Here is a 15,891-nt window from a genome sequence, read left to right on the forward strand (position 1 = left end):
TCCTACTCCTACTCCTCGTGGTGTCCGCACCTCGTACACTCCGGCGGAGATGGATCAATTATTCGAAGCCTATTTGATTATCTTCGAAGAACCGGAGATAGGCACGAACCAAAGCAGGGATAAGTTTTGGTGGCGCGTCTCTCGCCGGTACAATTAAAACCGTCCGGCTGAAACCATCGAGCACAATGAGAGTATGGTGCGCAATGCCATATTCAGAGCCAACGAAGAAATCCAAAAGTTCCAGGGGTATTACCTCCAGGAAAAGCGGTCTGCGGGGAGCGGTAGGAGCGAGCTCGACATCATCAGTGCCGCCTTTGCGACCTACCAATCCATAAATTACAAACCGTTCAAGTACCTCAGCGCTTGGCAGGAGGTGCGTGTGCATCCGAAGTATAAGGGAGGCGTATCATTCTCCTCCAGCTCCTCCAGCAAACGGACGAGGTCGGTATCTCTATCCGACGCCTGCGAGGATGAGGTGGCTAGCCAGCTCGCCGTAGCTAATTTGGGTAGCCCCGACGCCGGCCCGAGCAGTTCCCAACGCCGACCGCAAGGAAGGAAGAAGACGACGACCAACCGCCGTCACGCCGCGACTCCATCCGCCCTCGCTCCCGCTCCCTTTGTGCCACCTCAACCCCCCACTAACTCATTGTGGACCATTTTGGCCCAACTCAATTTGGTTGATAGGTCAAATATGACCCCCAAACTAGACATGCCCACCGGTTCCGGTTCCGGCGGTTAACCGCCGAACCGGAACCGGCGGTTCCGGAACCGGAACCGGAACCGGCGCAATATTCCCGAACCGGAACCGGCGCAATTCGGTTCGCGGTCCGGTTCAGGTTCAAGATATTTCGAACCGGAACCGTCACCGAACCGGCGGTTCGGGACGGTTCGGAACCGGCGGTTAACCGTGGAACCGCCGGTTCCGGCGCTTAAATCGAGGCAGGGGGATGGGGGCCGGTGGTGATCTTCAAAAACGGTCGAAACCGCCGGTTTTTCGGCGGTTAACCGGCGGTTAACCGGAAAAACCGGCGGTTAACTGCCGGTTTAGTGACTTTCGAGGCGGCGCGGAGCACGAGGCGACAATGGAGCAGCTTTTGCAGACGGTTCGTTGACCGAACCGGCGGTTTTATTTCGGAAACCGGCGGTTTTGGCCCGGAAACCGGCGGTTCCGCCGGTTCCGGCGGTTTTCCGCCAAAACCGCCGGTTTTGTGAAAATTCAAATTTTTTTTTTTTTTAAAATTTCAAATTCGAATTCTTCCATTTTCCCCCTCATTTTTTTCTATAAATACCCCCCTCTATCCTCATTTACATTCACCTCACTCTTGTGTTAATAAGAGTTTCTCTCTTCAATCTCTCAATTCTCTCTCTTTGTCTCAAATTTCTCATTTGTGCTATTGTGCTTCCATTTAATTACGCAATTGCTACTCTTATTACGCATTGTTATACACTTATACAGTTATACTTGTTCCCGTAGTTCTATAAGTTGTCTTTCTTTCTCAATTACTAAAACAAAAAAAAATATATTATTCCATATTTCTACATTTCTACATACCATTCCAATATGTCTTCATCCCGAGAAGGTCGTGTTGATAAGGGAAAGGGAAAGGCCAAGAGGCCATCTCGGAGATCCGTTATTGATGAAATTTCTCAAATGAACATGGATGAGTGGCAGGTTAATATTTATTATCTACTAATTTCATTAATTTTGAATTACATTTCATTATTGTTCATAATTTTATTTTGTATTTACAATACAAATATTATTTTGTAGGCTCGAGAAGAGCAAGATGTGGCACATGCTATTGCTCTCTCTCGCTCTCAATACCAAGGCGATGCTTATGTTGGTACCGGTAGTGGTGCTCCCGGTCGCGGTGCCTATTCCCAACAAAGTCCAACCCCCGTGAATGTTGATGAAGACGATGATGATGATGATGATGACGACGAGGAGGAGGGGGAGGAGGTAGAAGAGGTTCAAGAAATGCCACCCCCACCACCACCAAGGAGTCGGCGTGGTCGTGGTCGTGGACGTGGACAACCTCCTCAACCTCCTAGACCAGCTGAAAGGTCTTTAACCTCAAACATCTTCGTGAAACATTTCAAGAGGGTACAAGATAGTAACGATCCAAACACTTATAATGTGTATTGCAACTATTGCGAAAACGTATACACATTCCGAAAGGGTGGAGGGTACGGTACATTTACCCGTCACCTGGAGAAAGCGCATCCGGTCGAGTTTGGTATCGCTCCAACCCAAACTCAACTCAACTTTCAACATGGAGTCGGAAGTGGGACGACGGGTTCATCCCAAACATCAGGTATGTGTAGCAATACTCTTTTGAAATATGATCACAAAAATGCTCTTAATGTGATGTCTAGATTTGCCGTTATGAAACATTTTCCATTCAATGCTTTTGATAACGATGCTTTTGAGTCGAGTATGCGGCAAGTATATAATGCCGCTGCAAGAAAATTGAGTCGAACTTCAATGACGCGAGCCGTTGTTCGACAATGCATGGAAAAGAAGGCGCAATTAGGTACGTTTATTATTAACTTAGGGCATAAAGTTTCTATTTGTTCTGATGTGTGGACTGATTGTTTTTGTAAAAATTCGTATATGGGCATCACGGTGCATTTCGTTGATCACAGTTGGACTTTAAACAAACGTTTGATTGCATTTCGGGAATTTCCCGCACCACACACTGCACAAGCAATTGCTCAATTGATCATTCAAGTTTTGAATGAATTTCAATTGATCAATAAAATTTTTTCTATTGGTTTTGACAATGCTAGCGCTAACACTGCTAGCATAGATGATTTAATCAGTGCATGTTCTCCTGTTATTGATGGTAAATATTTCCATGTGCGATGTATTGCCCATATTTTGAATTTGTGTGTTCAAGATGCCATCGATTTGTGGCAAAAGTATGTTGATCCTATTAGAACTGCTGTGAAGTTGATTCATAACAAAGCTCCTATTGGTAGAGCTTGGAAGAGATATTGTCATGGTAAGCAATGCAGGTACACCAACTTTCGTTTGGATGTTTCAACTCGGTGGAACTCGACATATGATATGTTGGAGTCGACTTTGAACCACATTGAGTATTTATGTGATTTTTTTAGAAGTTGTCCTCATGTTCCTTCTGATTTGATTTTGATACCCGCTTGTTGGGACCACAGCATGGATTTATTTCGATTATTCCGCGCTTTCAAAAATGCCACTGTTGAGTTATCCGGTGTTTATTATCCTACTTCTGTGCGCGTTTTGGAGCATTGCATGTATGTGGCAATTGGTTTTAAAACTTGTGTGAAAAATACTCAATTCGTTGAGTTGAAGGCTATTTTGTTTTACATGGTTGAAAAATGGTTAAAATATTTTTCACGTATTCCAAATGTGTTTTTGATTGCAAAATGCTTGGATCCAAAGTGGAAGTTGCATGGTGTTTATAAAATTTTAGACATGTACTATGGTTGTTTGCACGCTTTGGATTTTTCTCAACTCCGCGAAATGGGCTTGACAAGAGGAGAATGCTTCGAACTAAGTATTCCGGATGTTGATGAAATCAAACATAGGTTAGATAGTGCACTTCGTTCTCTCTACGCGGAATATGAAATGCGGTATAACACCGCTCACCAGGTACGTGCTCCTCCTAGTCCTTCTACATTTGATTTTGGTGGAGGGGATTTTTCCAATGTCATGATCGATCCCGACGTAGTATCACAATTGCAAGATCTATACGGTACTACAACCAATAGGACTAGAGCAACTAGTGAATTAGATATATATTTGGAATCGCGCTCTATTTTTCAAGATGCAGGTCCTCCTACTCAACAAATTGACGTCCTTAATTGGTGGGGAACACATGACAAAGAGTTTCCGATACTCTCCATCATGGCTAAGGAGATATTCGCCGTTCCCGCTTCCACCGTCGCCGTTGAACAAGCTTTTAGTGTCGGCGGTTGTGTCCTAGACGACAAAAGGAGCAATCTCTCCGCCAAGAACATGGAAGCCACTATGTTACTTGACGATTGGGCAAAGGCGGACATGAGAGCACAAGAGCCGGATTTCGACTTCCGTGTAGAGAGTGATGGTGAAGAATTTTCTTCCGATGGCGATGACGAGGTCAGAAGCGATAGCACTCAACATTAGCAATGAGTCGACGGGGGCGGTGAACGGCGAGCACTGCCGACCAAAAAGGTAAGCAAGGTAAGAGAACTACGTGAGCTTTGATTCCTCAATAAAATTGTGGATACGTAGGCACCTCAACTTAAATTTGAAAAGTTTAACTTCGAAAGTTTAAGTTGAGCTCAAGCCCTTTTCAATTTTTTTTTCCCCCCTATTTCATAGATCATTCAGGATGCGGCTATGTTGTACTTGAAGATCATTAAAATATATTCCCCATTTGATAAATATCAAATGCGGAATATATTTTAATGATCTTCAAGTACAACTTAGCCGCATCCTGAATGATCTATGAAATCTTACCTTGGAATCAACCTTTTTTTCTTGCAAAATGTTGCCCATTTTCTAAGCAAACACATATCAGCACGCTATATACACATTGCTGCATTTCTAATAGGGGCAATTTGATCTTCCAAAGCAATCAATGCATCTCGAACACACATAGTCAGAACATTATTCAAGCATCTAGCATGGAAAAAATCAGAACAAACTATCTATTAGTACTAATTTTTTCCATGCTAGATGCTTGAATAATATTCTGACTATGTGTGTTCGAGATGCATTGATTGCTTTGGAAGATCAAATTGCCCCTATTAGAAATGTAGCAATGTGTATATAGCGTGTTGATATGTGTTTGCTTAGAAAATGGGCAACATTTTGCAAGAAAAAAGGGTTGATCCCAAGGTAAGAGAACTACGTGGGCTTTGATTCCTCAATAAAATTGTGGATACGTAGGCAACTCAACTTAAATTTGAAAAGTTTAACTTTGAAAGTTTAAGTTGATCTCAAGCCCTTTTCAATTTTTCCTTTTTCCCCCCCATTTCATTTTTTTTTAAATTTACCTTCCGAGTCCGACGAGGCGACGAGCCGACGCCCGACGACACTTGTAAATTATATTACATTGTTGTATGTTGTTGTATTGTATACTTATGTATTGTAAATTGTAATGTATCGTTGTCCGTTACAACTCAAAATCAATAAAATTTATTTCATTTTCTCCTTATTCGTCTTATTTGTGCTTGAATTATGCATTGTCTTGTTCCGATTTGTTGTATAAAGCCAAATTTCAAATTTAAAAAAAAAATAAAAAAATAATTGAACCGGCGAAACCGCCGGTTCAAAAACCGGAACCGCCAAAACCGCCGGAAAACCGGCGGTTCCGAACCGGAACCGGAACCGCCCGGTTTTCGAACCGGAACCGGAACCGTGAAATAGCCTCACGGTCCGGTTCCGGTTCCGCTTCCGCCAAAACCGGAACCGGCGGTTCCGAACCGGAACCGCCGGTTTTCGAACCGTGGGCATCTCTACCCCAAACAACTTGATTCACATTTGACCATTATACGGGGTCTCCGAAGAACATTGGGGATATGGCCAGAGGAATAGTCTTCCACGAGGGTATTTTTTAGCCTTTAATTATGTATTTTTTTATTTTTTAGGATTTTAATTATGTAATTTTAAATTTTTAGTATTTTAATTATGTAATTTTTAATTTTTAATATTTTAATTATGTAATTTTTATTTTTTTTGTAATTTGTAATAGTATTCCAGATATTTTTGATGCATTTTAATATTGTGGAAATATTTTTATTTAAATTGAATAATAGAATGGTGGGACCCTTGAGCATGTCCTTGCGGAAGAGCATGTATGTGGGTGTTGTGCTCTTGCCTAAGAGCAGAGAGTAAAAAAGTAATAAAAGTGGGTGCGGGCCTACATTCTTGCTCTTTGGCAAGAACACGGATGAGGATGCTCTAAAAGTCATACAGTAATATAATGGAGATCTTATTATAAATAATTAAACAGGTTTGCTGGTTGTCCCTCAGAGCATCTCCAATAAGCACGGACGTCAAATTGCTATCAAATAGCCTTCACACTGCCACATCATCAGCACTACAATCTCCTGCCACATCAGCTTGCCACATCAACTGGACATCAAATAGCCCTCACATAGCCTTCACACTACCTATCCACATCACTAATAACAATTATATAATTTAATTTACACTTGTATCAACATACGGAATTTAATTTACGAGACAAATATGGAAAATTCGAATAATAATATTAAAATTTAAAAAGTACATTAATTTTTAAAAAAAGTACAATAATATAAAAAAAAGTACAAAAATTAAAAAGTACATTAATTTAAAAAAGTAAAACAAAATCACTCATCGCCGTCGTCCTCGTCTCCGTCGTCGCCCAGCGCTTCTTCACCGTCGTCGCCGCCGCCTCCGTCGCCACCTACGCCGCCACAAAAATTTAAAAGTACATTAATTTAAAAAAGTAAAACAAAATTTAAATCCGACGCCGGTTTGGCGCCGATCCGGGACGCACAATGGCGCCCGTGAGGATCGGCGTCGGAACCGGCGTCAGCGCGGGAATCGGCATGGCGACGTCGATTTTGACGCCGATTTCGCCCACGCCGGTTCCAATGGTTCGGCGTCAAACCGGCGTGGGCGAAAAATTGGCATCGCGGTGGTGACGCCGGTTATTGGAGATGCTCTCAAGCCCTGACTGAGAATTCAAAGCAAATTAGTGCCTAGCTAGTTAATACTAACATTTAAATAACTAAGACAGTTGAGAAATAAACTAAAGCAGAAAACCTAAATTAATAATTGTAGTGCAAAATAAAATCCAACTTGGGAGATGAGACATTATTCCTTAGCATCTGCGAAATGATCATATGATTTGACCTTGTAATGTGTGACTATTTCAAGTAGCCTTTTTCCTAACGCTTTTGGAAAATTAATTAGTTTTTAGGCGGACAAGGTTTTGATATTATTATTTGTTTAATGGTGCAAAAAGTCAATCTCAATTTTGCACATTGTTGGATCCGATAGTTTTAACTTTTAAGGCCGATAATATGAGATATATATCTACTTGGTTACAATAAATTTTGTATTTGGTATAATTTATTCAAATAACAGATGGAGTTTGTTTTACACGTGTGTACTTATTTGGCAAGTATGACGAACTAATATTTTTAAGATTTATTTACATTAAATGTCACTTATAAATGCAATAATTTACACATGTTTGGTGATAACTATAAGTGGTTTAATATTCTCCATAAAGATATAGTCCAATACTCTGAGATTTCCTTGACATTAATATATATTTGGTTTTATTATACTAAGAAAAGGCAACAATGGTATGTAACTGTAACCAAATATAAGACGTAAAGGATTGATTGATAAATTACCATTTTGAGGGATATCTATTAGTTTTCAAGCAAGCAATATATTAATTCAATTATATCACTAAGATCTCAAACGTAGAAAAAACAGTTTTCAAGGATATGTAATTATAAACTTGAAAGTTCATTATTTTCCAAAGAGATCACTGGTCCCGATTAAAAAAAAAAAGTGGACAGATAACTATATTCATGAAAAAGAAGTTAGTTAAACAACATTCTCACTTGGCATAAGGTGAAAATGTAAGTTAGTTATAAAAATGTCTCTAACACAAGTCTTATTATATATATATTTAATTAGATTGAATCTGTGATACAAAAAAATCCGGTTCGAGACAAAAAGAACATATAATTGTAGACCGTGGTCGTCGCACATCACTTGCGTGTGTAATATTCCGATAAGATCGATTACAATGATTAATATATGTTTTGGAAATTGATTATTATCAGTCGTGTAAACCGTCTAGGGCAGTTTACAACTGGGTTGGCCTAATTAGTGCCTTGTTTGGGTCAACTAATTCATCTATAAATCCGACTACACAATCCCACCCCCTATACACGTTTTGATACGACTGCTCAATGCTCAGTCAACAAAAATTTGCACTTTAGAAAAAAAAGCCAAACATGTCGCTATCTTTGGCCACATTGACTTGGTAGTCATATACTAGTATTATAGTAGTAGTTGGGTTATAAAATGGCATTGACTTGAGTAAAGAAAATAATTGAAAAGTCTTCTCAAGTCATTTCCTCGAAATTAATAAGATATGTATATATTGCCTAAATCAAGTTAGGTCATTACATAGTTGCCACTCGTCGCTATTATCTTTATTTCTTTCTTTGTCTTCACCCTAAACCATGAATTTGGAAATTGAAAGGACCAATTTCAAGTTTTTTATTTTTTATTTTTTTTCAATTTCAAGTTGCGAGTTGCTACTTGCCTAGCTAGCTACTTTCTCTACCAAGTCTATAAAAAATTCACTCTCTTTTCAGCCCATTAATCTTTATTCTTCAAGAACTTCTACCTGCTTTACAACAAGACATGGGTACGTAAATACATAAATACATATACAAAGTAAAAAAAGCAGTCCCACTCCCACCTCGAACAACATTAAAAGCCTTCAATTAGTTTAAGGTAAGAAATCATTGGTAGGTTTTAACATATGGTGTGTGAGATTATGGTTGGTGCATAGGGTTGTGTGTATCATTTTCTTTCTTTTTTTTAAGAATTGGGTTGTGACTTGTGAGAGTTGGTATATACCATATACCTCATCTTCGGAAATGTGCTATGATTAATCATCAAAACGAATATTTATATATCAAATAAAAGACCGAGTTCACTCTTTTATATGTCAATGTTATTGCATGGAAATTGAAAAGATGGAAATAATATGCATTGAGGGCAAGGGTAAAATTGAAATAGGAGTATAATATTACAATGGAGTTTTGAATTATGAAATTGGACATTTTTCTGAGGATCAGATTTATCTCCGATCGAGGATAATATTTATTTGGAAATTGAAAGAGTATAGTATAACTTATGATTATGGAGCAAAATTTGGCGAGGTTTATGTTTAGTACTAGTATATATTTATTGCGTGTAGTATCTTATTAATGCAAGTATAATGTATGGGAATGATTAAAAAAGTGAATGTTAGGTAATATAAGTGAAATTGATTGGCCCAATAATAGTGGTTTGGGCTTATAAAGTGAGTAGCAGAACTGAATATATTTCTGAGCACTAATAAATGGGCCTTCAATACAATCAAGGGCAATTTAATATGGCCCAATCATGTGTGAATTGTGTTTCTTGGTTTTTAAGACAGACACAAACAAAAATCGAGAACAAATGTTTAAAGTGAAATAAAAACTTCTTTTAAAATTAGAAAAAGAGAACCTCCCTCGTTAACAAAGCCCCATAGAGAAAAGGCCTAAGAAAGCACAAAATTACACGACATCAACATATATAAAAACAAAATCACATCTAGTTTTGGATATGGATGGCATGCACGTGTGTGAGTCGAGACATATTTGGTAAGGCCATCCACCTCCATGTCTCAATATCGTCTCTTAACCGTCTCATCCTTTAACTATTCATGGTTTCACACTGTACTTTTTACCCCATCTTTTAACTAAGAGACAACACTTGCATCCCTCTATCTCTTAACCATACCATCCATTAACTATTCATTCAATTTTATTTTTTATTTTTATTTCCAACAAATTCAATTAATAAAAACACACTTCATTAGATAAAAGAAAATTATAATTTAAAATCCTAAAAACATAAAAAAACACATAATTAAAATCTAAAAAATAAATAAAAAAGACATAATTTAAAATACTAGAAATTAAAAATTGCACACATAAATTTTTAAAACTACTCCGCCGACGAATCATCCCCCGAAGTCGGTGGCGGTGCACCCAAGCTAGATGGAGGGGGAATACCAAGTTGACTTGCAAGATACTCAATGCTGGCATGATGGGCTTGAAATTGGGCAGGCGCCATGCGAGAAGTGTCAGCCATCGTGGCGGTGAAGTACATGGACATTAGGGTGGACGACGGCCCTTGGGAGCCCGCTTAGCTTGATTAACCTCGGCCCCTCCCCCCCTCCTCCTCATCCTCCCCCTAGGCGCCTTCGCCGCCTTGTTCCCTTGCGGCCGATGTCGTGTACCGGAGGAGCCTCCTGCATCGGATGTCGGGAACTCAACCTTTTGTGAGGCGTTGCCTTCCCCGCCCTCACTAAACGAGTATTAGCCACCCGTCGTATGCTTCGTGCGTTTCGAGCTCGAGCCCGTGCTGGAATCGACACCGCCCGGCCACCTATCAAGATGTTTGACCACTTCCCAAACATCAGGAAATTTGAAATCTTTGCCGGTGTCGGATTTGAAGACTCGCAAAGCCGCTCTCAGCATGTCGGATACACTGGCTCCGCTTTGGTATTGTTCCGCTTCCCTCTTGTAGATCCCACAAAATATTTTGACATCTCTGTCGGCTCGCTCAAAATGAGTGCAAAGCATCTTCAGGTTGCGGCTGAAGGCCCCAGTCGGCTTTTTTGTGTTGTATACGTTGGTGACCTTATCCCAAAAACACTTACGGGTTTGTTGATTCCCGAGGATGGGATCGTTCGACGTGCTGATCCAAGCGTCTAACAGAGCCATCGTCTCCGCTTGTGTGCAGGGATGACGACCGTCGTCCTCACGGTCCTCCACCACCTTCGGAGTGTGTTCCTCCTGAACATCTTCCCTAATTTGGGATAATCCCTGCGTTTGCATGTTCCTCGGACCGGGGGGACGATAGTATGCATCAACTGGAAAATATGGTGTTTGGTACGCCGGCGTGGACGAGCCTTAGGTGCCCGGCGACGAACCGGAACCGGAAGCACCAAAAACATTGTACATGCCCCCAGTCAACAAAATTCAAGTCGTAGCCGCTGCCCTCGCCGCCGGAGTTTCTTTCACCGGACATTTTTGCAAAAATTGGAGAGGAAAGAGAGATGATAAAGTGTTTGTGAGAGTGTAGTGTTTGTGTGTGGAAAAAATGGTGGGGGAATTGTGTGTGTGTAGAGTTATTTATAGATGAATGTGGGAAAAAAAGAAAAAAAATTCAAAAAAAGGTAAAAAAAACGGCCGAAAAAACGGTCAATTTTTTTTATTATTCAGATTTTTAAAATAAAAATTAAAAATAGCCAAAATCGACGCCCACTCGCACAACCGACGAGTGGATGTCACGCCCCCAACCGCTGCTCGCCACGTGGCGAGACAGCCCGCGTCCCACCCCTTCCCCCGAGCTAAGCGACGAGACGAAGCACTGTCAGCGGCGTCTCGCTGCGGGCTCGTCTCGCCGGGACGAGACCGAGCCCGCAGTGAGACGCCGCTGCGGATGCTCTGATAAGATTTTGTCAATGTCCCTTTACCAAGAAGCCATGTAACTCTTTCACTTGAGATTTAGTGTGGTCATCAGTCATCTATTTCATTTTGAGGCCATGATTTAACATTTTATCAACTAAGAAATCAATGCATATTTATTCACCCATTTATAGGTTAATTATTGGCATGTATGTACATGAGTTATAGGCCATTTACGAAAATTTTCTACATGGACTTGACTTGTGAAATGTTGATGTGTTTTTGGCTTAATGTTTTGATATGATCCATAATTTAGGAGAAATTTCGATATCCATGTTAGCTTAAACTTTGAGGAATTACAATCTGTTGGTGAATTCCCAAATAAATTGCAAGTTCTTGTATTGTCATGCTAGCTTTATACACTGTAAAGCAACGCTAGACTCACCAATAAAAAAGTAGCTATACACATAAAAGTGAACAACAAAGAACCTGGGCTCATAATTTGATCCAACATCAACAGAAGTGAATTTGTTTTGTTAGGTCTTTCTTATAGTTGAGGCCGTCCAATTTCTAATGTAATTCAAAATACTAATCATTGTTCTTCATGAAAAAGGATAGTTCAGACACCAATCTCTTGTCCAAGTACTAAGAAATTAGAATAAGCATTTTCTCTCCATCTCCCTGATAGGATAAACCCCCTATCAGGTTGATCGACGTCCATAGATCGGCGATTGATAAATGTCTGTCGCGGGCAAGTGCCCGTCGAGGAAGACGGGTTTCTCACTTTGGAGAAGAGATTGAACGATAATATTGATATTCTTGATTGATTTCTCAAATGATTACAATAACTCTTATTTATAATGTTAATAGCTAACTTAACGAACAAGAAAACAAAGATATGAAAAAGATACGCAAATAAATAAAGATATGAAAAAGATACACAAATCCCTAATTTAACTAACTAAACAATGCTCGTATCAACTTCCCCACCGTTGAAATTCACCTTGTCCTCAAGGTGGGAACTATGACACAATGAAGAGAGTCAAAAATATCGGCGACCAAATCTGGTGCTGTGCGCGGAAAGTCTTCCGTCGGGCAGCGACGCAACTTTGGTTCGAGATGGTGGGAAGGCATAACTAGTTGTTTTGCGCGGGTGGATCCCCGTTGGGCAGCGACGTAGCTATGGTTCGATCGGTGTGGCTAGTTGCTGTGCGCAGTGGATTCCCGTCGGGCAGCGACATAGCTGTGACTCAATCGGTGTTTTGGAGGGTGAGATCGCGATGAAAGCACCAATTTGATAGGATAAAATCGGGTTGATCGGCGTCCGTCGATCGGCGATCGATAAATGTCTGTCGCGGGCAAGTGCCCGTTGAGCAAGACGGGTTTCTCACTTTGGAGAAGAGAATGAACGATAATATAGATATTCTTGATTGATTTCTCAAATGATTACAATAACTCATATTTATAATGTTAATAGCTAACTTAATGAAAAAAAACAAAGATATGGAAACAATCCACAAATAAACAAAGATATGAAAAAGATAGGCAAATCCTTAATTTAAGTAACTAAATAATGCTCGTATCACTCCCGTACCATTAGTGGCTCTAGAAAAATTGTCCTATTGCAGCCTTGTAGGTATCTCAAATAGACCATGCAGTCACGTTTGCCTAGTCTTTCATTAGTGTTTAATCATTTTTTAAGAATAAACCAAACTTGAAGCTTGTGATGAGAAAATATACTTCCAGGCCACAACAGATGTATATTTAATGTCTAATGCTTAATTAATTTTAAGCCCTTCAACTTTTCCTAGTACAAAAAAATAGATTGGATTATATAAGGAAAAATTAAATACTACTAGTAGATAAATATAATGATTGACAATGTGGTTCTAGTTCTAGATATTTCAGCAAAAGCATGGACGACACTTATCTATAAAGATTGCGTCACAAGATTATATGTATTTAATTATATCTTTGTATAATAAGTGCATTATCTTTCGCCTTTAAAACTCATCATTTTTCCCACTTTAGTAAAATAGATGACCCATAATTATCTCTAATTGATTCTCATGATCAAATCATTTACTACTTCATCTTTCCCAAACTACATTAGCCCACGCCAAACTGGGATGACATGTATAACGAATGATAAGTTCTTTTCCTACGGTACGATTAATAAAATAAAATCCCAAACTAAAATTTGATACGTATAATATAGAATTATTTTTATACAAACAATGATTGCGCATTTTTTCAAGGTGAATTTAGGTAATGTCACACTCATAGTGTCTTCCCCAAAGAGCATCTTTGACAAGCACTACATGTTAAATATTAGCTTGGAAAACCGGAATGCTAAAAGAAAGTGAGAACAACTAATCTACGAAACCCATATATAACTGTAAATTTATAATTGGATCATAAAATGATTGTTATGGTTGACAAAGAAATTGTTCTCCTTTTTCTTTTTAGCATTGTATGTGATTCACGGTAATGAAATCATTGAAGTATTAATAATGCGGAAGCAATTATTCACTATTAATTGACTATTGAAATCTTCCATTATTTGAACTTTGTGATGTGGGAAATCCATAGCCACATTTGTGGTTGCTTTATTTATTTTTATTTTTTCTCTTTTTCGGTAACATATACAACTCTCATTTTGTGATAAACGGTATGGTTGAAGTATTAATTAATCATAATAACAAAAAACAAGATATGGATAAAAAAAAGGCGATACTTTGAAAATTATATTATTGTTATTTTATATTCATATTATATATAGAAAAAGAGAGGCCCAATGGAGAAAATGATGCAGGGTGGCCCATTTAGGGGAAAGGAGAGAAGGACAGTTGCATGATAGAAATTGTAGAGCAACCGTCACAGACCAATCAACGATGTTTACAACTCAAAACCTTAAAGCAAAAGATACACACACAGCGGTCTGTGACAGTAGCAGTTACACATCAATTTCAGTTGTGCATGTGTGCGTGCACACTCTTATGCTTATGCAAGCACGAGTCTCCCAAATCAAATTGCATTTTCGCTGCCTATATATTAATTACAGGTTGCCCTCAATAAATACAAATATATTCCGGGCAAACAACGGATACAAATTTATTTGAGTTATATTTTTTTAATTTTATTCTAAAAAAATATTTTTAAGTGATTCATATTATTAATACTTATTTTTAACTATCTGAATCACCTAAAAATATTTTGTTCGAATAAAATTTATTTGAACAAAGGCTCTAAATTTTATTTGAAAAAGCAACCAAGGCTCTAAATTTTATTCAAATAAAATTCAGATAATTAATTTCTTTATGAAATGGTCATTTAGAAAAGAAAATCGATCAACCCATGCCAGTGCAAAAATTTAATTATATAAAAAAAATATGGGTAGAATGAGTCATATATTGAGGTCAATATCGTTCCAATGGAGTAGAACATTTTTGTGAATAAATTTGGCGATAAAAGGGTTAATATATAATGTCAAAATTCATATGCAAAAGTCAATTGAACATGGATTACCTTGAATCCATTGGCGACAACTAGATTACACAGGATTAGTGGTCGATTAGATAACAAAGGTTTATACTTGACCATGTCCTATACATGTAACTTCATATTTTAATTATATATAAACCAATCCTCATTATATATATTGGAGATAAGCTCAAGTACTTGACGACCAACGCACCTTTTGTTACTTTTCCTAGTGATGATTAATCTAAAATGAATCTACATTGACTTATAATGATCATGATTTCAACTCATACATTATAATTTAATTTCACACTGTATCTGTCTCTACAGACCAATGTAAATCGATAGTATAGAGGATACAAATTTGTATGTATAGTGCATATTTAATGTTGATGTTTTTGAAATGTCTTAGTATATGGGGCACCGACAGACAGGAAAATTGATTTCTTGGCTTCAAATTGTAGCTTAGACCGGACCCTGCTGTCTTCTTTGATATCCACCTATCACTCTTCCAAACACTACGGTTGAAATATTTATTATATCATTAAAACGCAATTTAAAAGCAATAAAATTTAAATTTCGAGGATGAGAAAAGACATTGATTAGTTAATGTTTATCACAACCATATATACTTAAATCTCCATAGCTTATGTCATAATCAACACTGAGAAAGAATTAAGAAAATGAAACAACGTGAAAAACAAAACATACTTAATTTTATGTGTAAAAAAATCGGATATGCTCTAAAATATCCCATGTTTTTGTACGTGCATGGTCATATTTGAATTGCTTGATTGATTCGATATTATTTGACAGACAAGATATGGGTCTGGTTACCACAAAAATTTATACTATGAAATATAATTCCTAAAACTTGAAAATCGAAATTGCAATTTGGCAACATGTGAGTAAAAGTGAAAGGTGTGTATTTTGGCAAAGCTCTAAATGGGGATGCAAAGAAGAGAAGGGGCCATCTTTAAAGAATAAGGGGGCATTTGGGACCCTTATGTCTATTGGTTGCCTAGCAAGGATTAAGACTCATCCACTAAACTTAAAATGACGAAATTGCCCTTGAGACGCAGCCCGTGGTCCAGTCGAGAGACGAATCCATGTTAGTCACCAGATTGGCCTTGAGCTGTCATCTTAGAAATCACGAGCTTGACTAAAATCGAACTCACAGTATAAGATTAA

The 15,891-nt window shown here is 38.4% G+C and overlaps 1 protein-coding gene across 1 annotated transcript; it reads right to left on the reverse strand.

Moving 5' to 3' along the window:
* Window positions 1-10,122: 10,122 nt before the first annotated feature.
* Window positions 10,123-10,644, reverse strand: LOC121770134 (glutathione S-transferase T3-like). Its single transcript, XM_042166926.1, has one exon. It carries the CDS (start codon window positions 10,642-10,644, stop codon window positions 10,123-10,125), a length of 522 nt encoding a protein of 173 aa, XP_042022860.1.
* Window positions 10,645-15,891: the final 5,247 nt, after the last annotated feature.

This window comes from Salvia splendens, chromosome 16, assembly GCF_004379255.2.
Source record: "Salvia splendens isolate huo1 chromosome 16, SspV2, whole genome shotgun sequence".
Lineage (NCBI taxonomy): Eukaryota > Viridiplantae > Streptophyta > Magnoliopsida > Lamiales > Lamiaceae > Salvia > Salvia splendens.

Excerpts from the sequence above, each read along its gene's own strand:
- LOC121770134 (XM_042166926.1), bottom strand. The coding sequence starts at position 10,644 with ATGCAAACGCAGGGATTATCCCAAATTAGGGAAGATGTTCAGGAGGAA.